This window comes from Poeciliopsis prolifica, unplaced genomic scaffold (genome assembly GCF_027474105.1).
Source record: "Poeciliopsis prolifica strain line A6 unplaced genomic scaffold, Auburn_PproV2 SCAFFOLD120, whole genome shotgun sequence".
Taxonomy (NCBI): domain Eukaryota; kingdom Metazoa; phylum Chordata; class Actinopteri; order Cyprinodontiformes; family Poeciliidae; genus Poeciliopsis; species Poeciliopsis prolifica.
This window is the reverse complement of record NW_026562495.1, coordinates 403608-425744: the sequence shown is the minus strand read 5'-3', so window position 1 is coordinate 425744 and position 22137 is coordinate 403608. Positions and strand designations below refer to the sequence as shown.

At 41.1% G+C, this 22137-nt stretch overlaps 4 protein-coding genes across 6 annotated transcripts; 1 reads left to right on the top strand and 3 right to left on the bottom strand.

The window, feature by feature from the left end:
* Positions 1-73: 73 nt before the first annotated feature.
* On the bottom strand, positions 74-3438 carry LOC129354902 (Y-box-binding protein 2-A-like). Its single transcript, XM_055024454.1, has 9 exons — positions 3159-3438; positions 2374-2437; positions 2266-2299; positions 2105-2194; positions 1783-2025; positions 1606-1697; positions 1331-1529; positions 1114-1245; positions 74-1045 (listed from the first exon to the last, which is right to left on the bottom strand). The coding sequence occupies exons 1-9, from the start codon at positions 3235-3237 to the stop codon at positions 1007-1009; spliced, it is 972 nt and encodes a 323-aa protein (XP_054880429.1). The 5' UTR covers positions 3238-3438; the 3' UTR covers positions 74-1006.
* Positions 3439-6306: 2868 nt separating this feature from the next.
* Positions 6307-11416, top strand: LOC129354899 (eukaryotic translation initiation factor 5A-1). 2 transcript variants are annotated; one of them, XM_055024451.1, is made up of 6 exons: positions 6307-6584; positions 8111-8280; positions 9185-9289; positions 9946-10077; positions 10169-10241; positions 10812-11416. In XM_055024451.1, exons 2-5 carry the CDS (start codon positions 8113-8115, stop codon positions 10229-10231), a joined length of 468 nt encoding a protein of 155 aa, XP_054880426.1. In that variant the 5' UTR covers positions 6307-6584; positions 8111-8112; the 3' UTR covers positions 10232-10241; positions 10812-11416. The 2 variants fall into 2 exon arrangements, with proteins under 2 accessions (XP_054880426.1, XP_054880425.1); XM_055024450.1 differs by having other exon boundaries at positions 6308-6584; positions 8108-8280.
* Positions 11414-16356, bottom strand: gps2 (G protein pathway suppressor 2). Of its 2 annotated transcripts, XM_055024449.1 has the most exons (11): positions 16202-16352; positions 15267-15384; positions 14953-15062; positions 14739-14851; positions 14585-14664; positions 14279-14358; positions 13941-14112; positions 13769-13852; positions 13559-13635; positions 13034-13123; positions 11414-12934 (listed from the first exon to the last, which is right to left on the bottom strand). In XM_055024449.1, exons 2-11 carry the CDS (start codon positions 15358-15360, stop codon positions 12842-12844), a joined length of 993 nt encoding a protein of 330 aa, XP_054880424.1. In that variant the 5' UTR covers positions 15361-15384; positions 16202-16352; the 3' UTR covers positions 11414-12841. The 2 variants fall into 2 exon arrangements, with proteins under 2 accessions (XP_054880424.1, XP_054880423.1); XM_055024448.1 differs by having other exon boundaries at positions 11414-13123; positions 16202-16356.
* A 768-nt stretch (positions 16357-17124) lies between these two features.
* On the bottom strand, positions 17125-20721 carry gabarapa (GABA(A) receptor-associated protein a). Its single transcript, XM_055024452.1, has 4 exons — positions 20498-20721; positions 18386-18464; positions 18186-18304; positions 17125-18084 (listed from the first exon to the last, which is right to left on the bottom strand). Exons 1-4 carry the CDS (start codon positions 20585-20587, stop codon positions 18004-18006), a joined length of 369 nt encoding a protein of 122 aa, XP_054880427.1. The 5' UTR covers positions 20588-20721; the 3' UTR covers positions 17125-18003.
* Positions 20722-22137: the final 1416 nt, after the last annotated feature.

The following is a 22137-nucleotide window of genomic DNA, read 5'->3' as shown; positions in this document are numbered from 1 at the left end:
ACAAACGCCTCTTCATTTCCATACCATTATTCTATTCTACTCAAAACAAAACTAAAGCAAAGTTGTGATATTTGCAAACATGTTTTATTAGTTGGCATTCCAAGTATTGACATTGCACATAATCCCCTCCAACAAAAACAAGAACCCTCGAGAAATAAAGTTTTTTTTTTTGTTTTTTTCCCCCCCATCAATCCATCCGAAGCCAGAGATGAAAGGAACACAAGGCTTCGACCGATTCAGATGATAACAGAACTAAACTGACTTCCAATGCAAACCACCAGCTGCACACCTGCTTGGGTTTCCCCTCAAATCAAATTAAAAAGCCAAATAAAAATAAAAAAAAAACAAGGCTGGTTCTTCCGAATACCTGATCTACCCTTATCTGGTCAGTTAAAGAAAATGTTCTTCTAAGAGGGGTTGGAATGACTGAGCCACCAAGCAGATTTCCCCTCCATTTTCCCCTCCGCTTTAAAGCTTTTTAAATTTTTAAATCACACACCCGTCGGTATCACCTTTTCTAGCCTACGACTCCTCGCCAACCAGTCACTATAAACAAGTTGTGAGAGAGAGCGAGGGGAGGGGAGAGCAGTGCATGTTGTGAAAGAGGTCCAGCTCTCGAACACCAGGACCTACAAGAAAAACGCAAAGGAGGCACAGGGATCTCAAACGGTGAAGAACCAAACGTCAGATGCCTCTGATCCTGAACGAGGATTAGGCTGATCTCTAATCCTGGTTTGACAAAAAAAATATATATATATTTTGTGTTTCAACTCAAGTTTAAACTTAAAAAACGTCCTTAAAGACTCCATAAAAATTGCTTTTATCCCTTTAATGCCAGCATTCCACTTTAAACCAGTCCACGTCCGTCGAGAGACCGCCCATTTGTCCCGTGATGCACGAGCGGCACAATCTCAAACTGTCCGAATCCAGAGTCGCTCAACGTTCTTTAGCATCAGGTCCCATCTTCCCCCTGGGGGCCAAGGGCCTGAGACAAGTCTGGGTGCAGTCACTCTGTTGGGGCTTCAACTTCTGGGGCAACCTCCGCCTGAGGGCAAACAAAGTGCAATGCATCACAGAAAACACAGAAACACTTTGTTGTGGTCAACTCTTTACCTCAGGAGATATTGGCGTTTTAGGAGAGGTTTTCGGAGACGACTTTGATGATTTGGGTGTAGATTTTTCCTCTGTTGGTTTTGTGGTCTGAGGAGGGGTCCCAGGCTCCGAGCCAGACTTCTCTGTGTCATTCTTCATGCAAGACAAAGACCAAGTACATTTAATAGAAGCACTTATTTCAAAGATTTTTGTCAAAAAAAAAAAATCAACAACTTGCTTTAGATGTTGAGGATTCAGAGTTCCTCTGCCTGTGCCGCCTGGACGGCCGGCGTAGTTTCTGGCCTTGGTCTTCTGTCGACGTCTCGCCGTTGGTCTGGATACCCTCAGGAGACTCCACCTGTTTTAGCTTTGCCTGCTGTTCCTTGCCTTCTTCTGAAGCCGGAGACTGGTCCGCAGGTGGGCGAGGGCGGAGGGGTCTAGATTGATGGTAAAAAAAAAAAAAAAAAAAACTGGTATGGACGGTTTCACATTTAAGTACGACTTTAGGGTTACCTGCGGTTGGGACGGAAGAACCTGCGCCTTTGTGGCAACTGCTGTGTCTGATCGCCTTCAGCAGCTCCATCTTTTTCCTCTCCAACTTCCCCCTGGTTATTCCAGTAAAATGTAATTATTGCCAAAGTAAAACAAAAGAAACCCCCCCCGCTAAACATTCGGTCTGCTTCACCATACATTTTGGGCACTAAGTCGCGGCCTGCGTGGCCTACGTCTCCGGGGTGGAGGCCTCGTTTCCCCCGTCTCCTCCATTTGCTCCCCTTCTGGTGCCGGAGCTTGGGGATCGGCTGGTGTACTCTGGTCTGCAGGACGAGCGACGCGGGGGAAGAACCGCCGACGGAAACGCCGTTTGTTGGGAGCGTAGCGGCTGCCTTTCACCGGAATGCCACCCGGACCCGTAACGTTGGCCGCTTCCGAGCCCTGTTGGGACAATGCACCAGTTCTTGAGCAGGCAAGAGCTTTCGATGCTCGGAGAACCTAAACATTTCTTCGTTCTCACTTTAGTTGCTTCAATGACATCAAACTCTACGACTTCCCCATCTCCAACACTTCGGAGAAACTTTCTAGGATTGTTCTTCTTGATGGCAGTCTGGAGGAAAAAAATCAGTCAAAGGAATGGTACAATCAAAGCAGGATGAAGAACCAAAACTTAATCCCTACCTGATGAACAAACACGTCTTCTTTAGTGTCATTCCTGCAAGAGATGATAGCTTAGCAGTTGCGCCAGATGTAGGGATTCTTACAGTAAGGCATAGTACGAAGTGGTACCTGTTAATGAAGCCATAGCCATTACGGACGTTGAACCATTTCACTGTGCCTTGAACTGCCATGGCTGTAACAGAAGATTTACCAAATTGGTTTTTCTTTTTACCCCCCTTTTTACGTAAGACATGGGAATACAGGCCATTTCACAGAAACCATGCTGCTATCTTGCCTACACATCAATCATTAACAGTCAGACTTTGAAACCAGGTCCGATCTGGGTCACGAGGGAGGGGACGATACAACCTGTTTAACACCTTCAGGAGGCCAAAGGCAAGAGTCGTGATTCATCAAACAATGATTTCAGCTTTTGTCAGGAAGAGGTTTCTGCAGGAGTCCACCTACCGTTTAATTGGTTCACGTGTTGCTTAGGGAAATGATCTGCAGCTGTGAGGGCCTCACCATATCTGGGCCGGGCGCTCACAATGTCAGGAGGGCAACAAAGCTTTCTCATTTGAGGCAAAAAAAAAAAAAAACTTGGCGCACTCAAAGCGATAAATACATGCGGCATCAATTGAATGAATCATTTCTACAACATGGATACCGGACGATTATCTGTACAACACGTGTCACCCTGTAAATGAAGCCATAATGATTTATTGTTTACAGTCCTCACCTTGTAACTGGGATTGCCCAACCATCCTCACAACTTTCACGCGTCAAAAGGATTGCAACATTTGCTCAAGGCTATGAAAGTGCACAAGTCTTAAGAATGGCACTTAATGCAAACAATGCGCCCCTAAAACAACTAACCAGACTGGCTTGCGGCTCGCCCACCTCTCTGCACCCACCTATGACCTTCTTCTCCGGCTGCGGCTTGTCTTCCGCCGGGACAGGCTGTGGAGAGGTCGGCGCCTCGGAGTCGCTCATCCTCGCTGTTGCTGCGCTTGTTCGGGGGGACAGCCGGTCGCTCCTGCTGGTTCCGCTGCTCTTTTTGAAACTTTCCTGCCCGCCTCCGTTAAGGTTTTATCTCGACGTCGCCTCGCGCTCCGGGACGGAAGCCGCGCCCTCATTGGCTTCACGAGGGCACGAGCTGGAAACCGATTGGCTGCGAGAAGTCAGCAAATTGGACGGGAAACAGTGACAGGTGGGGGGGACAGGTAAGAGTGAAAGGAGGTGATTTCTGCCACCGGAAGTGGGAGGAAGTTTGACCTAAATCGAGTTTATGACACTTTAAATGGTTAAACGTTGTTAAATTTCAGTCAAGACAGCCTGTAACCAGCCACCGGATTATAATCTCATTTTTAAATTATTTTTAACAACTAGATTTAGTTTAGCTGCTTGAATAAAAAGATTCAGCTAGATAACATAAAAAATATTCCTAAATATTTTTTCAAAATATGTTAAAGCTGTCATGAGTTTTTACATAAATTATCCCGACACCTTTGACGTGAATCGATTAAACCAAATCTAACCAAATTAAACTTTGCTGACATGAACTTACAGGGAATGACAAAACATACCTGAAAATGATCTAAACTCAAATAAACTGAACTCAATTGAGTTGAATTACTCGATTAAACCGAGCTGAAAAAGAACTGGAAATAAACAACGCAGAAATTAAATTCAAATTGAGATTAAATTGATTAAAACTAGATCTGCCAAACTGGTGGAGGTGGTCCAGCAACACCTCAACTAAACAGAACCAAGTTAATTGAAGCAAACTGGAATTGATCTGAATTAATCAAACCAGAGTTGAATTGAACCTAATCGAAAGGGAAGTGGAGTTGGATTAAACTGAAATGGTCTGAACTGAATTCAATAGAACTAAATCAAATGGAGTGAAACTGAATGAACTGAATCAATTTAAGCTGGATTGATTTGGACTTTCCTGCTTATAGCGCTTCCTGATTATGTTTTTGGTGCTACAAAAATCTAAATTGGCTCTCTGTAGGCTATTTCTGAGATTTACATAAAATAAAAGTTTAATAAACACATTCGGTTGCTTATTTGTGTTGGTGTTCAGCATCCTTGGGTCACTTTCTGTGCATGCTTTCCAAATGTACGCTTTGTTTTTAAACTGTGTTCCCACCTCATAAGTCCTTGCTTACAGCTGATATCACTCAGAAAAGTCGTCTGTCAACCTTTCAATTTGATTTTATTGTTAGATGCTTTCGAGAGAAAGAAAATGTTGAATTTTTTTTCTAAATCTTCTGCGATAAAAGTTGGCTTTTTAAACCAGCAGTAGCTTAATTCACATTTTGCCTTTAAGTGCAGCCTGCATAGGTCACTGCACTCCAGTTTCACGCCACTAAATTTAACTCAGCCTCTGTGAGAGGAGCCAAGTTCAGCAGCACCATTTGCTGCACACTTGTGACCAAAGATAGTTACAAATATAGACTGAGATTTCTGGTGGGAGAGGGAATGCAATAAAATAAAGCTGGAAAGGACTCTTTAATGTATAAAAGCACACGCTGAGCTTGTGAAATCCCCAATTGCATCCTGATCAATAATGTGTCATTTTAAGAAGGTGCGCAACTAAATCGCACCTTCCGGCTTGAGAAATTGAAAAAGACGGAGCAGAAGAAGCGGGCGCCATTTGTAATTTAGATTGACAGCGTCCACAATGTGTTTCAGATACTTTGCTGAACTTGGGAAGGCACAGCGTGCAGCATCTGTTACCCGGTAAGAGTCCAGGAAGAGGAAACATGAATGGTCCATGTGCGATACACATCAAATTGTCGAGGTTTCTTTAACGGGCTTCTGCGCGACAGGGACATCAAGCTACTGCCAGTTAGCCAGCGGCTAACCGGAAGGGCGGGAGCTCTTCAAAATAAAAGGCTCGTGGCGAGGAGGAGGAGTTAAGCACAGAGATACGGTGACGATTCACCTTTGTATTAAAAGTAGGAACACTATACACATTTAGTGTGTATACTTTGTGGTAATACTGTTATGATTATTTTTAAAAAGCTGGTTTTCTGATATCTATGTGCATCTCTAAAGCTCAAATTTGACCTAAATTTGGTCCATATTTCCAGTAAATTAACGTGTAGACAGTGTGGACATAGAGCAACAAGAAAAAAAAAAACATTTATCCAAAAGATAGCCTAAATGAGTTTCTTTAAAGAAGTGAATGTATGAGTCAAACTTGACCAGATCTAAAGTTGTGGCGAAAGCGTACTGAAAAGTCCTGGTGGAAGTAATTAGACATGAGGTGATATTTACTGTGTCAAATGTTTTTATTTTTTATTTAATTCAGGAGTCTGCAACTTTAACAATCCAAAGACTCATTTTTTGACTTAAGTCCAGCCACATAAAGCCAGCTTAGATTTGAAAACTTTACATGGTCTTTTGATATATATATATATATATATATATATAATATATATAATATATATATATATATATATATATATATATATAATATATATATATATATATAAAAACAACTTATGATTTTTAATACGTTTTTTCTAGGAAATTGTTGTTGATTTTGTAGAGCCACCATTTTATTCCTGTGACTTGCAGAAAGCAAATACAATTCTTGCAAAAAAGCGGATGGATTTAACTTTCTTCTTATAGTCTGAGGAAAATGACACAACAATGTTTCAAAGCAGGGAAAAATAGATCTGCAAATAGCAAGGGTATTTTTTTTTGTGTAATTCTGTTGTAAAAAATCAATACGTTTACACCTCAAAACTGAGAAATATTAGTTATCATTATTAGTTCATTTGAGTGCCAATATAAGACCAAAAAGTCACCGGAGTTGCATACTTTTATTTTCTTCCTGAGGATCTTAGAGATTTTTGTATTCAATAAGGGACAACAAATGATATTTGGCAAAACAGAAGAAATATTTCTCATGTCTTATTTTCATCTCCATAGAGACGATACGGCCCAGTTAAAGTAAGGCAGAGTGCTCCCGAGTCGCGTGAGTGTTTTGTTTTGCAGAGCCAACAGGAAGCGGTGTCTGTGGATGCTCCTGTGTTTATTATGGGGCTCTGGATGACAGCGGCAGACAGAGGGACGGAGAGGCTGCGCATCGTACGAACAAGCGGGCTTTGGATCCGCTTGGAGCGTCTCGCCTTCCTCTGCTGGAGGCGAACAGCAGTCTGGAATGAGTCAGAGAAACAACATCAGCTGAAGGCTAAATAATAGTAATAATAATAATAAAAATAAATAAATAAATAGAATAGGTGGGAGCGACATCGTCTTGGAGGAGCAGAGGCCGGACCGGACAGTGACCGCAGCGGAGGAGCAGAGCCATTATCAGCGGAGTAAGTTCTGCTCGTCCAATAAGAGGGGCGTGTTTGCGCCTGGGCAGGAGGTTTCCTCCGCACCAGGCGGGCTGCGGCGCTCTGAGCGCGTCTCTAATTTACGCGAGTCCTTATTGGATTTAAAGACTAAATAAACACGGCGAACATTTGGGGTCCATCCCAGCGGGGGAGCAGTTGGACCCGGGTCCGCAAGGCGCTGCCTGCCGGGGCCCGCTTGGTGTTCAGCTGTTTGCTGGTTCCTGTCAGTGTTACTGGGAGGTGGTGGTGGTGGTGGTGGTGGTGGAGGGGCAATAATAGCTGCCACTCTAGCTGCTGGAGGCTGGCTGTGAGGGCCGCAGCCTGGGTGCAGGCAGGCGGCATGCCGGTCCGCTGAGGGCCGCAGAGAGAGAGAGACTCAAACATATCGAGAGCAGAAATATTGAGAAAATATTAACAGGATCACTATAGTTACACAACTTTAAAGAAATGTAAAGATATGTAACACACTACCAGTGTTTTATACCGTTTACAGGCAGGACTCCAACAGCCAAAGAGGCCAAAATAAAATAACATAAAATAAAAATGAAACTAATGTCAAAGGCAGAATCCAAAAGTGATTCAGATGTGATCCAGAACACTATCAACAGTCAGTGTAAACACAGGGTCCAGATAACACGCTGTACATTCAGCTGGAAAAAAAAACCCCAAACGCCCCATAAATGTATTTACTCCTGTCTCAGGTTTCATTGTAAAAGTTTTCTGTTTAGCCTTGAAACGACTCAAGGAAGGACTTAACCTGCATTACCGCCTCTTATAACACATGTTACTAAGCATCAAAGAGTCACCAAGTGTGTCAAAAACACATCAAAATTGAAATAAGTGTTGAACATTTATTGCGGCCCATTCCCGGTAAATTACATGAACAACAACTAACTGATGTAACTCGACCGATAATGAAGTGAGTAGAATCACCCAGTCACTGTTTCAGTGTTTCAACTTGACACTCAAGCAATAGAAAACAGGAGAAAACGACTGTTTGAAGGGAACTTGCAGACACGTCAGAAATTGTGGCAAGGCTTTGATCAACTGTTTCTTTAAACAGTAAAAAATTGAGAGAAATAAACCCAATCTTCGCTGTGCTGCAGTAAAACGTGCATAATTCCCCTCCTCACTTGTTGGTTGTTTTGTATAGAAATGACGAAATGAGCATTTAAAAGGCGTGAAACTACATCCTTCAGTGCAACGTTTGCATGTGAACCTTCAACAGAAGCTGCTACTGAGAGATAGGGATTTAAGTGTGCAGTGAAAAAAGTCGGGTTGTCGTCCTTTTAGTTTTAATATGAAAGGTTTTCATTCTAAAACCAGCAACGTAAAGGAAATATGGCTGATAGCAAAAGAAAAGAGGGGGAGAAAAGAACAGTCTAAACACAGACATTCATAAAAAAAATACGGCTTGTTTTTGATGTGTGTGTGTGTGTGTGTGTGTGTGTGTGTGTGTGTGTGTGTGTGTGTGTGTGTGTGATGTGTGTGTTTTTCCTGTGCAGCAGCCATGGCGGATGCAGAGTTGGACTTCCAGACCGGTGATGCCGGGGCGTCTGCCACCTTCCCCATGCAGTGCTCCGCGCTGCGCAAAAACGGCTTTGTGGTGCTCAAAGGTCGACCCTGCAAGATCGTGGAGATGTCCACCTCCAAAACCGGCAAGCACGGCCACGCCAAGGTAAAAAACAAAAGACAAACAAATGCAGAATCAGATAAATCGACAACTGTATACAGGTGGGGGTTTAGTCTAGATTTAAAGGCACTCAGTGTTTCGGCTGTTTTGCAATTTTCTGATGAATTGTTTCGAGGTGTTTTTGTTTTACAATTGAAAAACGACTTCAAAGGATAAAAATGAACTCATTGCATCAAAGTATGAGTCAGGAAGAAGAGTGAAAAAAAAGTCCACTGCAGGACATTAATCAACTGGGTCACACTCACCACGGTCACTGATCATTTGTATAAAACTTGTGTAAAAACATGACAGAAACCTCATGCTTCTGTCACAAACAAACGTGACAGAAACATGCCTGAGGTTGACAAGACGCTAAAAACAACACGGAAGGAGCTGCAGGAGTTTTGTTACGAGTTTTTGCAGGTGACATCAATCTGCTCTATCCTCCATAAGTGTGGAATAAGGAGTCCAAAGTCTTGGCAACTTGACACCTTAAAATGGGGCCTCTGCCTCTTTAAGAAGCTCCTACTCTCTCTGACATGACAGGCAGCAGTGTGAGAGCAGAGAAGCTTTATGGAAACAGGCGGCACTTTGTGAGAGCAAGTGTTCAGTCACCCCCAAACGTTTGCCGTGGGAGATTCGAGGATTTCTCAAACATTTGTGAACTAATCAAAGCAACACTCCACGCATGTTTGTTATCAGGGAATTACTATTATTTATCATTCCAACATTTTTTGATCTTTAACATGATATAGGGTAAAAAGAAAAGAAAAAAAAGTAGATTTTTATATAATTTGACATAAATCCTGACTTAAATTCCAGAAGTCAGCTCACCCCTCTCAGTGTAAACACTTGAGTGTTTTGCAGACGTCTGCATAAATATTTCTGTATGTCTTCTGTACCTGTGCAGGTTCACCTGGTTGGCATCGACATTTTCTCTGGCAAGAAGTATGAAGACATTTGTCCTTCCACCCACAACATGGACGTCCCCAACATCAAAAGAATGGATTACCAGGTGAGTCGATCCCTGGCGGATCCTCTGAAAACTTCTTTTTCTTTTTAGACTTAAACATTATGACAGCACAAACGAGAATTGTTTTTGCTGCATAAGCCAACACAGCTGACTGACGCCATATTTTGTTTGAATTTGGAAATGTGGACTGGCTGGTTGAACTTTGGAGAAACGTTCCTAAATATCTTTAAAATAAAGAAAATGAATGTTTAATACCAACTTTTTGACCTGAAGAAGGGAGGTGATATCAAAAGTAAATAACTATATGCCCCATTTTTGTGCCGTTGCATCTTTGTGCCCTAGTATATGCAGTGGAAATTTATAAAACTAAACATCCAAACATAAAGCTTAGTGGCAGCAGGACAGACTGGGCTAAAACACGATGCTGCACGGGGAATCCACGCCGCTTGCCAAACTGTACGCAGCAGGTGTTGAGTTTCCTGCTAAAGTGAAACCACGCAGTCCCAGCGCTGCGCTTCACATAACCCGAAGCTTATGTGAAGCTTCGGGTCACATAAGCATTTTTAGATGCGTTGTCACCTTTTGACCCTTTTACATGTGCTAGAGCAGCCGTTTCCTCGTGGCGGGCTAAGCCAGCGGTGTGTGTCAACGTGATGCATCGCAGAACAAAAAAAAAGATTCACGTTCCTCGTTCGCAGCTGATTGGGATCCAGGACGGCTACCTCTCCCTGCTCCAGGACAGCGGGGAGGTGAGAGAGGACCTGAAGCTTCCCGAGGGAGACCTGGGAAAGGAAATCGAGAGCAGGCACGACGCCGGAGAGGAGATCCTGGTCGGTAGCATCTCCTCAGCGCACGCTCTTTCCCCCGCTGCAGCTTTTCCTCCAAAGAAATGTTCCCGATCCCCTTCTCTCCCTCTTCCAGATCACTGTCCTAAATGCAATGGACGAGGAAGCTGCAGTCGGTATAAAAGCCTTGGGGAAATAAGCCACAGCAGGTAAACGCTCTTCTCTCTTCCTGCAACTGACCCTGAGAAAGTTTAATCTGAAAAGATGTTGACCTAAAACCAGCTGCTTTAAACTGCTGATGTTTGCGTTTATGAATCTTTAATAAGAAGAGGGGAGAGAAACCAAAAACTGCAGTCCAAGAGTAGCACTACTTCAACATGTTTTTACTTAAGTAAAAATAAAAAGTGACCGAGAAGTTATTAAAGTTAGAGTGAAAAATGTTTGGTTGAAAAGGTTAACGGATCAAAACATCAATCATTTGATGCTTTTGAAAATAATTCATATACATAGTTACAAAATAAGAAAATTTGGCAAAAGAAAAATTTTCCTACAACAATTTCTTTCGATATGAAACATATTGAACTGCAGGTGTGTGTGTGTGTGTGTGTGGGGGGGGGGGGGTAAATTTTTGGTTCAAACAAGCTTCTTCTTCATCCAGTTAAGTTACTCACACTGGGCAGAGCATTCAGGAAGAAAAACTAAAAGAAATTACTTGGATTAAGAAAAGTATTTGGCAACAAAGAACTGATCAAAACATTCATCTGTTGAATCTGTTTCAGATCCGAATGAGATGCACTGGACCTGGAGGAAAAGGAGAGGCTAATGCATCGTCCAAGCTAGTCTCCCTCCTTTCTCTGTTTCTTTTTTCCATTCTTGCTTTCCGCCTCTCCTTTGGGTTCAACTAGACGACTTGAATAAATATCTGGAAGCAGCTAAAAAAAAAAAAAGAAAAAAAAAACATTATTGATGTACATGCACAGAGTCCAGACGGGAGTCCCACAGTGGTTTTAAGTGGATCCACAAATGTCGTGTAGCAACGCCACCTTCAGGGACGAGCTGTAATCACACTTCTGTTTGACAAACCTCTGCTGAATCAAAGGGCTTCATCTCCAGATCTACAGCGAAACGATTTCAGAGAGATGACGAGTGAATTCTGCTGGTGTTCAAAGTTATTTATTGAGGAGATGCTGTGCAGAAACCCTCACAGCTCTCCGAAGAAACGATTCAAATGTTATTTATTGAGCTCCCAGGTTCTGATCCAGGATCTGTGGGCGATCTTTGGCAAGTTCGGCACCGTCTCGTGTCCGTACAGCCGAACGGTGCAGAATCTCCGCAAGGCCAACACACAAATAAAGCTAAACGTAATAAAGATGATGCAAAATGACGGGTGTGATGTATCGTTTATTTAGCAAGTTTTAAATAAATGCTTTAAGCCAGTTAATGCTGCAGAGGATGATAAAAAAACAAACAGCATCGCTCCAAAGTATTAACGCAAAGTTTACAAGCCTGAGTGGGGATCATCAGAGTGAATCTATCCACAGGTGAGTAAAGAAAACAAGTGGGTTTGATAGAAAATAACCGTTTGAAACACGTTCAAGACCATGAAATGGTTTCGGAGCAGTTTCAGAATAAGCTTCCTTTCAACTGAGCCACATCTGGAGGTCCATTTAATAGCTGGGAAAAAACTAAACCACTTCCAGGAGGATAATTGAGGATTTAATGTGGAACGAGGTTCTGCTCATGTCACATAGAAATGCAGGCGGGAGGCGGTGCACCACCAATGGTCTTCCTGAAACATCTGGAGTCTTCCTGGTCAGAGTAACTTATAGAAATGAGTTAAGAAACATCTGCAACATGTAAGCATTATATTGAGATTTTTTTCTTCCTCGATATTATTTACGCTGATTGAAAATGCTTTATGTGGTTTGTGTTTCACACAGGAAGATTGTCGGCGGCGCACCGCCTCCCGCCGTCATTTCTAATGTACTTATATTTACTTCTTTGTTATGATTCTATCCAAAATTGACAATGACTAAAGTTAAACAGAAAACTCTTCACATAGTCCTCTGACGTTTGAGATTGAAAATGTTGAAGGCAGTAAAAGTCAAAGCTGGTCTTATCTGTAGTAGACTAGCCGTTAGCTTTAGCACCTGAGTCTAAATAACCTGGATTTACACAAAAGACGGACAACTGAAGATGTCATAAGAATTGTATGTTGCAGGTAATATTAATTTCTTATAACCTTTTAGCAGAATTTCACCTCTAAACACCTTTACATTTCCAGTTTCATCAGAACTAATTAACAAATTTCTCGTCTTTTTGTTGCAGTTTTATGGTGGTTTCTGTATGAAATTATCAAATTTTAAGTTGTAAAAATTAAAACATTCTACAAGGTTAAAGGTTCAATGCAGAAAGTTGTTTCCATCGGTAATTTGGTATTTAACAGAGTAAATTTAAAAGTATGCTAATCCTTCATAGATATTAAGTGCTAACATAACTTTTGGGCTTGAATGGAATGCTCTTGTGCGCCCCCTGCTGGCCATAAGGTTTTAAGCAGCAGAACTCTTAATGAATATCTACAAATGTTATTCATTAAAAGTTGTGGAAAAATGAAAGAAAGGAAAAACCACGGAAACATGTGAATCCTAGCTTTTCTCGTTAGCTTATTAAACGTCAAAATAATTACACTGTGAAAATTATAGTCATTATGGCACAAATCAATCTACGTTTTTATTTTAAATCCAGAGTGATCCGCCACGGGTTCCTCCTCATGGTGGTGAAGCTGCAGTAAAAGAAAGATGAAGGTGTTTTACTTGCTGTGGTGGTAGAACCTCTGCCCACCCTGGCTGTGGGCGAGGAAGCTGTGACGGGGGGCTCCCTGTGGGGAGCTCTGAAACGGAGCCTGAAGACGCAAACACGAAATGTCACAAAAAGCTGTTTTAATTTTTTTTAAAAAATGAGAGGTGACCCAGGAGGGAAGTGGGTGACGAGGAAGCCTCACCTTGGCGGTGGGGATCTGGACCATGGGTGTGGGCAGCAGACCTGAAGCAGAAGGATGCATGGCAGAGGGATGCATGGGCCTCAACGCTCCCTGACGGAACAAGAAACGGAACAAAACTGCAATCAAATTTCCATAAAATGGAAGTTATGCTCTACAGAAGTAACATTAAAAGTTTCTGGGTTTAGTTCTAACGATTGAAACATTTTCACCCTGGAATCTCCAGCGTAAACAAAGGAGGGTGGCTGCAGAAAACAAGTTGGGTTTGTGGGACACGATGCCATAATAACAGGCTACGAGTGCCGAGGCTGCAGGTCAAACTGAACTACAACTTAAACTGTAAGCAGGCCGGGTTGCATTTTCTATCAGAAGCTGAATGTGAATTTTTAGTTTTAAAAATCAGAGTCGCAGCGATGGCGACCAACAGTCGCAACTGCTCATCGAGTAAGAACAAAAAAAAACAGAGTGGTTCGGTAAATACTTATATTCAGTGTGATTATCAGATTAAACTGAACAGACTCGACTCACTGCATCTGTAAAGCCTGACTGCTGGTTGGCGTGCTCCAGCTGCTTCTGCAGGGGTATCGACGCTCCAGAGATGAATCCTGCAAGAGACGCACAGGTCGCAACTTTTAACACGTCAAACATCTATTTCTTTAGTCAGAATATTGTCACGCTGAGACTTTTCTGCTATTTATCTGGGCTGCAGCTGCTTGTTCTCAGGTCAGCAGAACTCACCAGGCTGGGAGGGGAAGTGGCTGTGAACAGGATAGCCCGTCTGCTGGTGAGGGAGGTACTGCATGGCTTGGAAAGCGGACGCTCCTGGAGAGGCCACAGATCAGTGGAACAATGCAAACACACATTTAAAAAAAAAGAAGAAGAAAGACGCGGAGAAAATCAAGTTTCTCACCTCTGATCTGAGAGCTGCTGGCAAAGCTAACGGGTACAGACGGTCCGGGGGCGTAGGTGGAAGGGTGCTGGGACGCGGCCACGCCGTAGGGCTCGTGGACCCCCTGGCTGCCGCTGAACTGACCGTGTTCTGCTGAGCTGGAGCTGAACCCGGCCGTCTGATAATGACGGGTCTAACACAAAAATCAGATGGAAACTGAATGGAAATAATCTGCTTCTAATGGCATTAGACTTTCAGGCCTGTTTCTTTGTTTTCTGTAGTTCTGGTGTTTATATTGTTAAACACAAACTGGTAGGTGGATGATTTTATTTCAGCATCCGCTCCGGTTCTGTACTTACTGGGATGACGGAGGCTGGGAACAGCTGCTTGCTCCGTTCTCCCAGCAGGGCGCCGGGTCGACTGTGGCTCACTGGGCTTCCTGGACAGACCGAACATTAAAGCTGATGTGTTAGAAGCATTTCCCCCATTATGCATTTCTTCTGCGTCATCACCCAAAGAAATTCAAGAACAGACAAGAAACAAACACAAATCTAAGAGTCCGAAAATGATTGGACCAAAGAATTACTCCAAGAATTGATGATAATTCTTGGATTTCTTAGCTAAAAATACTTTTGTAGCTTAAAGTAATTCGGCTGTCTTTTCACCTGGGATGCTGAGGAGGTGCTGTCCTGTGTGCATGGACAGACTGGGCTGGTAGCTGGCTGATGTCAAGGTTGTGATATCGCTGAAGAGGAAAGAGGAAAGCAGGTAAAACACACAGCCTCAATCGGGGAATGATGCATCCCGACGGGCTGGTACCTCTGCTCCTTCCTGCGTCTCTTTTCCTCCTCGTGCAGAACTTTCTTAAGCTGTAGAAAAAGCTGGTGTTTCTCTTCTTGGAGGCCCTGAAGTTTCTCCTCCATCTTCATGACCTGGAGTTAATGTAACAAAAAGATTTATTTCACAGGCTCTGTTCTAGCTTAAGATGCAACTCAAAAAACAAAAACATAGCGGAGGAACCACAGACACGGACCTGTTCTTTGGTTTCCTCTAAGGACATCCGCTCCTCAATTTCTTTTGTCCTCTTCCTCTCCTCCTCTTCCTTTAGCTTCTGCTCCATCATTTTGTCCACCTCCTCTTCCTCTAAAAATGTCAAAACACGCAGAAATGCTTTTGCATACCGAACCAGAAATGGTGGAGCAGCTATGGTCTTTTATAAAATAAGAAAAGAATGCTTGGCGACTGATGAGCTGTCGTGACCAGGTTTGAGGGATCAAATTGAACCTAGAGTTTGAGGGATCCAACAGATTTCTTCCGGCTGTTGGAACAAGTTTATTTTGTATTTACCTTGCCTCTTGCGCTCCCTCTCTCTCATTATGTGCTTATGGAGGGCTCTGGCCATCGCATTGGACAGCTTGGGTCTCTCCAGCAGGGCGGGCATGGTGACAGGCAGTGGAGGGGCCAGCTAAGCACAAGAAACGACATGAGAATACTTCAATGCATGGAAGGATGCGTTTTCATTTGTGAGCAGCGCAAGACATAAAACAGGAATTGAAAATGTACATTTCACACGGTTTAGTGCAGAGGATTCCTGGTTTACCTGTATGATGGTGTAGACCTTAATGCCTTCAGGGCTTCCTCATTTGTTTATTATATACATTTAATAAAGTGCTGGATCAATTACTGAGAGGTTGCGGATCAAAAAGACATGACAGCATCGCTATATGACGTAAATCCGTCTTTCTACTTGTCCACAGCCTGTTGTTGCTCGCCCATCTTCATTAAGGTAATTTTGGTGGAAAAACTTAGTTCAATTCGTTTCTACCTTAGGGTCGGTGTAAATTACACCAATTACCTGTATATACCTGTATACACATATAATTTAATTAGAAGCAATGCTTTGTTTTGTATCTTTTGATTATTGCTGGAAAAACACACACTTGTAGTCAATCCCTAAATGCATGTTCACTGACAAAGCTACGTCTAAACTGCTGAAGAAAACCGAGTTAGCAAGTGTCAACGAGCTAAATGCTAAGCTAACATCGCCTGTAGCTGTTATCAATTACATGAAATGAACAAAGGCAAGGTCACTTAAAATTCATATCAATGCGTCTTGATGCTCTTCGCATCACATAAGTAGAAGCATGTTTGATACATAAACTCTTTCTGTAAAGATGTGACGTTTTAGGCATTGCTAGCTAGCTGCCGAGCTACGTGGATAATCTTACTGTGTGTTAAAGTAACTACGGGCCAAGTGTTGAAACAACTGAAGAAAAACTTACTTTTGTCGATTTGCAATGCGTATAATGAGAACCTAAATTTCAGCTGTTTTCAGCGTTTTTCTCGGGATAACGCACTATAAGAGGAAAGAAACTTCTTCTTCTGTAAGCAACAAACCCAGATGCATTACCGCCACCTGCTGGGCAGGACAGTGTATGTCTCCGTGTGTAGAGTGACAGGGCCTGGTTTCTTGGTGCCCCGCCTCCCTCGTAGCCCAATTTTTTTCGCTTGTGGGCCTGATAAGAGGTTGCTCCATTAACTTCATTTAACTTTTTAAATGCAATATAATTTTTTTAATCAAATTTCTATTCCAATTAGCAAACAGCTATCATTTTCATTGGGTCCAACTGAACCATTATAAATCATGGCAGAAGAATTTCTCCACACAAAGTACGCTGCAGACAAACAAATCATATTATTTAAGGAGATAATTTAGTTTCCCGAGTCAAGTCTTATGATATTGAAAGGAATTGAGGATGACTATGAGGCTGTGGTGGCTGTCTTGTTCCCTGATAGGTTAAAGAAGCCACATAATCCATTTCCATATTTATTTAGCCGTTTCTGGTCATTTATTCCAGTTTTTGTAATTTTTTTCTTTGTTTTTAAAATTCATTTTCATGGGCCCAATTCAATCATCATTACAAACTGTCAAAGAATTTGAAATTGAATTCATCCCAGGAAAGAATTACAAGGGGTCAAAATATCATTGTTGTTCAAATAAACTATGAGCATACAGCTTTTCACATAAGGAGCAGCTCTAAATAAAGATGCTTATCTTTTTTTTATGGTGGAATTTACTATCACAGTATTTGCGGTGGCGGAAACTGGTCATTAAACTCAAAAAGCAAAAGTGGCACTCATTACCTGAGCAGAACCAGTGACAAAAACATCTAAATCAAGAGTAACATTCAATAAAACACACCTGGACTTTCATTACATTTTTATCAGGTATGGTAATGAATGGAGAGAAATAGCCAGTAATGTAGCTGTATACAGAGATCAAATTGTTTTTCCATTAAAAAAAAAAAAAAAGACAAACTTAAAAAAAAAAAGAAGATAGCGCCCAGCTTTACAAGACCTTTAGAAAATAAGCCAACTAAACTGAACAGCATTAACAATAATTATAGCGGTCAACAGAATATTCATACCACTGGAAGCAGAGGATGGCTGTGTAGTCTGAATTCTATCACCCTCCTAACATCGGATGCAGGCAGGACATTGTGTGCTTACATACGTCAATAGCCGGGGAAAGAAAAGACAAGGCTCACCACTTCAGATTCTTCTGCTAGGAAAACAACTGCTGCAAAACAGTTATCCTTTTACTCCATCAGAATTTCACTTCTAACCTTCTCTCAAAACATTTGTATACCAAGCAGGTCAGCACAACTAGGCAGCCAATAGTTACTTTTCATTATATGTAGAAGCTGATTTTAAATCAAGAATTACTGCCTTTTTTTTCTCCTCCTTTCTCAACATTGGAGCAACTATCATTACAACTTAATTCTAAGATTAGATTCACTTTTTCCCCCCTTCCTTTAAACTATGATCAGTTATGACACTAGGAAAATAACTGGCCAAGTGACCACATAATGAGAATAGTTATAGAAGAGTGGAGGAAATACAATTCAGACTGCAGAATAATAAAGACGAGTTCACCGAGAGCGCAGTGACGTATAGTAGAGATGAAAGTGCAGTTGACATGTTTACTCTGGGATGTCTAGGCTGCAGAGCTGGATTTAATATTTAATATTTAAATGAATGAACAATGGAGGTCTCAGAAAGATGGGAAAGTGGCAGGAGGAGATCAGATTTCCCTTTGGCTGCTCCCGTACACGCTCTCATCACTGTAGGCAATGTAGAGGAAAAAGTCCTCTTCATGATGCTCCTGAAGAAAAAAACAAAAGACAAACAAAAAAAACATTAAGAGTTTATTTAATTTAAACGGGACAATACAACAAGTCACAAAACTGAGTTAAGAGTTCTTGCCTGGTACAACAGGCCCATGGTGGCTGAGGTGGGTGGAATGACGTTGTTTACAAAGAAGAAGAGAGCATCCTCAGCTCGCAAGTGGATTCTTTTCCGGATTAAGAAGTAAAACTGGCCCACTGTTGACAAAAAAAAATAAAAAAAGTTGTTGAAAACACAAACTTAATGTTCGTAGGTTAGCCCACTAAGTGCAGTGTTACCTGTCAAGTCAGAGGGGACAAGGTACTTCTTCTTATCCAGATCTCCTATTCTGGCTTTGGGAGCCTTTTCCACAATGACCTAAAGAAGCAAAGGAGAGATGAAAACTTTGTTCAATATGTTCTCAATCAATGAATTTATCGCTTCACCACTAAATGGAGTGTGTTCACCAAGTACTTTGACCACGTGTTCAATCTTTGACAAGACAAAAAAAAAAAAAAAAAAGGATCTGAGGAAGTACCGAATGAGCGACCGAGCGAGGGCTGAAGTGATTCAAAAATAGCTTGTTGACAGTAGCTAAGGTAAGTCAGCCAGAGGGAAACGTGTTTACAGAGGAAGGTTTTGAATCTGGTGGTTGGTTTGGAAATAGAGCGCACACAAAGCCAGTTCTTTTTTATCTTCTTCTTCTTCTCCTTTGAACCTAAAAATAATGCTTAGAGCAACTCATCCTTAAGCGCTTTAATGAGTCATCACTTAACTGTACAGAAGAGTGATTGGGAGACGCCTTAAATGAAAAATGTTTACCTTTCGTTGTGATGGTGATGTGGTTAGAGTGGGTGTTACAATCAGGAAAATCAGACTGCGGCTGCCGTTATGCTCCACTTGCCTGATTAGTGGTTCCCCTACTGGCTGTGCTGTCCTTTTTAAAATAGGTTTTTATTTGCTAAAGTTAGACGCCATTTTGAGAATTTGCAATGGGAAGGGTAAATATACACAGAATACAGTCTGTTAGCAAGGTAGGCAAGAGGAAGCAGCTAATTGTTCAAGCTTTGGTTCTATAATGCTGCATGTGATTTGCCTGAAAATAAGTACAAGTAGTTTTAAATAAAAACAATATTACGTTGATGTTTTCAGCTACACAAAAATTCACAGGTTTGATAAAGTTCATGCTGAGTTAGCCTGTGCAAGATTTTAAGATTTCAACATACTTTAAAGATTATTTCAACATTTGTGTAACAAAAGAAATGTATATGATTCATAGCAGAATAGTATGTCAGAATTTTTTAATGCCGAAAATGTGATTTGCTCAAGTAACAAACATGACCTTTGGGCTGAATAAAGAGACTACTTCAAGTCGGATAGCTATTCAAAACACTAAAAGAGATGGATTATCAAGGATCATTTACTGAACATTTCATGGCAATATCTGAAAAATAAAGACTCAATTTTCTCATTTAACACCTGAAATGTCCTTTGTTTCATTTGACATTTCTTTTAGTTTAAAATGTGCTCTGCTGCCCATTTTTATTTTTGTTTATTAGTATTACCTAATAGAAACTCATGTATCAATCAGACAAATGTCTTCTTAAATCTAAAAATAACAGTTTTTTTTATATGCATCCAAATAGCAACCAACTTACTCATTCTACTGGAAATGTATCTGCAACCACACGGCATATATTAAGTGTTTGCTTTTATAGATTTGATCAAATGTTGTAAACAAAGGCGAGAACATGACATGAAATAGTCTTTCCAAAAATGCTGTGTAATTGTTGTGCTCGTCCACGATTGATCTGTTGCCTTGCCTGATAAAGGATGTGAAGGTAATGTCAGTGCAACTAGACGGAAAGAGAAAAGGGTGAAGCTCATCTCACAGTCACATGAGGCTTTGAGCCAGACCGTCCTGTTCGATCGGGATCAGGTAAACAGCAGAGCCTATACAATCTAATGAATATCCGGCGACAAACAAACAGACTTTTCTTTAGGGGTAACTATTTTTAATCCGCCCATGTCTAGTCAAGTTCAATGTTCACCCTTAAAAATAAACATAGCCATCTTTAAAAAAAAGAAAAGAAAAGAAAAAAAAGCAGTCACTTTGATACGTTATCTAAAATTCTAAATTAATATAGATAAGGATGAGACACCGGAAGCTAGCTTGACTACCTGGCCTGTTAACTGCGATAACCTCTGTCGTCTTTAGCTAACGGCTATGTTTATTAACGTGGAAGCTGAAAACGGACACCACCACGTCACCAAATACGTTTGAATTACCCTATGTGTTTATTGAGTGTTTCTATTTCGAGTTTTCGAACAGTCACAACATAAAATATGTGTATCTAGAAAAGCTTCCGCGTCTTCCGTCAGCTAAAGGTGCTACCGTGTTAGCCACTTACTGGGACCCTGTCCGGGTACTTCTTCCTTATTTTCTCGCCCTCGGACCGCCTCTTCTCGAAAGGGTGCTCCTCTTTGTACTGAAACTTCATCGTTTGAAGAGTTGACAGACAACAAGTCGGTCACTCCTGGTTTAAAATTGACTCTGTTTTCCCGTTCAGACAACGACTCAAACCGCTGACACAAACACACTCAATGCTAACTAGCTTTAGCTCACCACAGCTGTTTTTTGCCACTGGCGGAGGGATACAATAACAACATGACGTAGACAAAGAGTCTAGTTCGTAGGGTGTAACTCAACACGTTTCCTTGCAGTTACAATCAGTAGTTAGTCAAGCTAAACAGTGTATTTTGATATTGGACGTAATTTTGTGGGATCAGCTGTTCGCGGGATAGTTTTCCAAGGAACTATTTTATCTTTGTGAAGCGCCGCGCATGTGGACTCTGGGCAGGGCCGTGAGGAGGTATCTGTCCTTGTCATATGACCGAGGCCCAGCAACAGCAGCAGAGATGAAATTTCCAAAACATTAGGTCTCACTTTTGGTATTACTTATGAAATGCGTTGTGATTTGTTAGATGAAAGCAATATTATTTAAATGATTGGTCCCTCATTCGGTTTTCCTTAAACAAACACATAAAAAAAAACATTTGCGGATTAAGGTTGTAGTATAACAAAATATTAAAGCACTGAGACTGGTCATTTTTAGGCTTGCAAGCTTGTTTGACTTTGTACATTAACATAAGAATAAAATAAAATTGTGTGGCGAGCATCAATTTAAACCTAAATCCTCCCATTATGCACTTGGAATAGTATACTGCGACTGGAATTTCAGAATTGCATTTTGAATTTCTCTTAAACTAGAAATTCATAACTATTGTATTTTAGCTATGACCAGTTTACCATTATTAAAGATGAACTTCCTAAAAATATCCAAAACAAATGCCAACCTATTGCGCAAGGTAGTGACTCCATGACTCCCCATGTTCATGTGATTTCCGAGTTACAGGCCTTATTAAAGTTGAGAATGAGGTCGATTACAGAGACCTAAAACGTTCCCTATGTATTTGACAGAAAGTTCTTAAAGTGAAACAACTGATCTATTTCAAACTGGCATTACATTTTGTACAGTTTTCAACTAATCAACTCTGTCACACATTCTTCTGGACCGCAGTATTTATTTATTTTTTCATAACTACAGGGTATATAGAAGATTTTTCCTTATTGTACAATGTTGTTTTTATTGTTTATGTCTATAGTCACTTTGCTGCTGTTGCACAGAAATTTCTGTGGGATAATAAAAGATATTTTTCTGTTTTAGTATTTTCTACTCCATTCTTTCCAGCCAATGATTTGATTGCGATAGTTAAACAGTTGGAGCTTCTGGATGACACTTAGACATTTTATATATCAATGTCATTTTGTTCCTTAAAAATAAAGTGGAAATTAATTTATAAATCATCAGGGATCATCTTTTTAGGTAGAGGCAAAAAAAAGTGTATTAATTTTGATCAAGCATAAAGAGTCTAAAAATAAGAACTTTTATTGCAGTGGAATACTGACAAAATATAAAATCCCACATTTACTTTGAGAATACCCTTTATCCTATGAAATATTTCATCAGGTCAAAAGTGTCAGAGTGGT